This window comes from Corvus brachyrhynchos, unplaced genomic scaffold, assembly GCF_000691975.1.
Source record: "Corvus brachyrhynchos isolate BGI_N302 unplaced genomic scaffold, ASM69197v1 scaffold546, whole genome shotgun sequence".
Taxonomy (NCBI): Eukaryota; Metazoa; Chordata; class Aves; order Passeriformes; family Corvidae; genus Corvus; species Corvus brachyrhynchos.
The window spans coordinates 63,272-64,949 of NW_008238654.1; the positions used below are offsets into that span (position 1 = coordinate 63,272).

The 1,678-nt window shown below is 59.4% G+C and overlaps 1 protein-coding gene across 1 annotated transcript; it reads right to left on the reverse strand.

Annotated features, from left to right (window-relative positions):
• Window positions 1-225: 225 nt before the first annotated feature.
• Window positions 226-1,282, reverse strand: COQ10A (coenzyme Q10A). The gene is made up of 3 exons (XM_017737687.1): window positions 1,042-1,282; window positions 472-573; window positions 226-378 (listed from the first exon to the last, which is right to left on the reverse strand). Exons 1-3 carry the CDS (start codon window positions 1,225-1,227, stop codon window positions 241-243), a joined length of 426 nt encoding a protein of 141 aa, XP_017593176.1. The 5' UTR covers window positions 1,228-1,282; the 3' UTR covers window positions 226-240.
• Window positions 1,283-1,678: the final 396 nt, after the last annotated feature.

The window sequence follows — 1,678 nt, forward strand, 5'->3', positions numbered from 1 at the left end:
CAGCAGGAACTAGAGTCCTGCTTTGCCAGAGATGGACCATCTGCTTCAGAAAACTTACAGGTCGTAGTTGATCCAGTTGAAATTTTACTGATGTACCTAGTGAATTTCCTAAAATTCATTTTATTATTTCCAGAGAAAAGTGTGTACAGAGGCGTGCCACAAGTAGGAGGTAACCAAAAGCTGTCAATGCTAGTTTTGCTACTTTTAATTCTGGAACACCCAGCCTATTTTGGTGCAAGTTCAATTAAAGGAGAAACACTTTTCACTTCTCTGATAGGTGTGAAGTACAGACTTCATGCCTGTTACACTGCTTGCATTACATGGCAAGAACATGGTGGCCAGCTGGGAGTGCAGCAGGGAGCGGAACTCGAAGGAGATCTGGGCAGGAGGAGGAGGAGGAGGAGGAAGAGAGCAGGTGAGGCCCGGCAGGTGAGCCCTGCCCTCCCCGGGGGGCTCGGGGTGGGGTCGTACCGAGAAATCCACGGTGCTGGTGCGGGGGTAGCCGGGGATGCCGGGGCTGAAGGGCCAGTTGGTCTCCAGGTGGTTGAAGAGGCGCCCGTCGGTGCAGCAGGCCTGGGGGTGGTGCTCCCCAAATCCCTCCCGTCCCCATCCTTCACTTGGTGCTTCCAAAATCCTTCTCCCATCCCTTTCCTGGTGCTCCCCAAATCCTTTTTACCCCTCACCTGGTGCTCCCCAAATCCCTCCCATTCCCATCTCCATCCATCAGTCAGGGTCCCCCAAATCCCTCCCGGGCTGTTCCAAAGCCTGACCACCCTTCCCATGAGGAAACTCCTGCTGCTGTCCATCGTGACCCTCTCCTGGAGGAATCTGGGGCCATTTCTCATCCTGGTGTTCCCTGGGAGCAGAGCCCGACCCCAGCCGGCTCCGCTCTCCTGTCAGGGAGTTGTGGGGTGAAAAGGTCCCTCCTGAGCCTCCTTCGCTCCAGGCTGAGCCCCTTTCCCAGCTCCCTCAGGAGTTCTCCAGACCCTTCTCCTGCTCCCCCAGCCCTGTCCCGGTGTCCAGCCTGAGGTCCCTGCTCACCTTGACGAGGTGTGGCCGCACCAGGGTGACGATGGACGTGTAACGCTCCAGCACGGGCGGGAACCCCACCTCCAGCTGCGCCTTGACGTGGCCCGAGCGCCGCGACACCACCACGGACTTCTTGCACCAGGGCACGAAGTTCTTGTAGTCCTCCACGTTGGCCACCACGTCGTACATCTCCTGCATGGAGTACCTGGGGCAGGGACGGCGCTGGGTCGCGGCTGGGGCTGGGGTTGGGGCTGGGGTTGGGTTTAAGATCAGGGTTGGAGCTGGGATTGGGGCTGGGGTTGGGGGCAAGGCTGGGATTGGGGTTAGAACTGGGATTGGGGTCGGGGTTGGAGCTGGGGTTGGGGCTGGGTTTAAGGTCAGGGCTGGAGCTGGGATTGGGGCTGGGGTTGGGGCCAAGGCTGGGATTGGGGTTGGAGCTGGGATTGGGGCTGGGGTTGGGTTCAAGGTCAGGGCTGGAGCCGGGATTGGGGTCGAGGCCAAGGTTGGGGCCAGGGTTGGAGCTGGGGTTGCTGCTCAATGCCAGGTTGGAACAGGGATAAGGGCTGGGGTTGGTATTGGGGTTGGGTTTAAGGCTAGGGTTGGGGCTGGGATTGGGGCTGGAGTTGGGGTTGGGGCTGGGATTGGGGTC

Bases quoted from the DNA above. Each gene is read 5' to 3' on its own strand.
- COQ10A (XM_017737687.1), bottom strand. From the start codon at position 1,227: ATGCAGGAGATGTACGACGTGGTGGCCAACGTGGAGGACTACAAGAAC. The intron at 574-1,041 runs GTGAGCAGGGAC...CACCACCCCCAG, and splicing joins TGCGGCCACACCTCGTCAAG to GCCTGCTGCACCGACGGGCG. The intron at 379-471 runs GTACGACCCCAC...CCTCCTGCCCAG, and splicing joins CCAGCACCGTGGATTTCTCG to ATCTCCTTCGAGTTCCGCTC.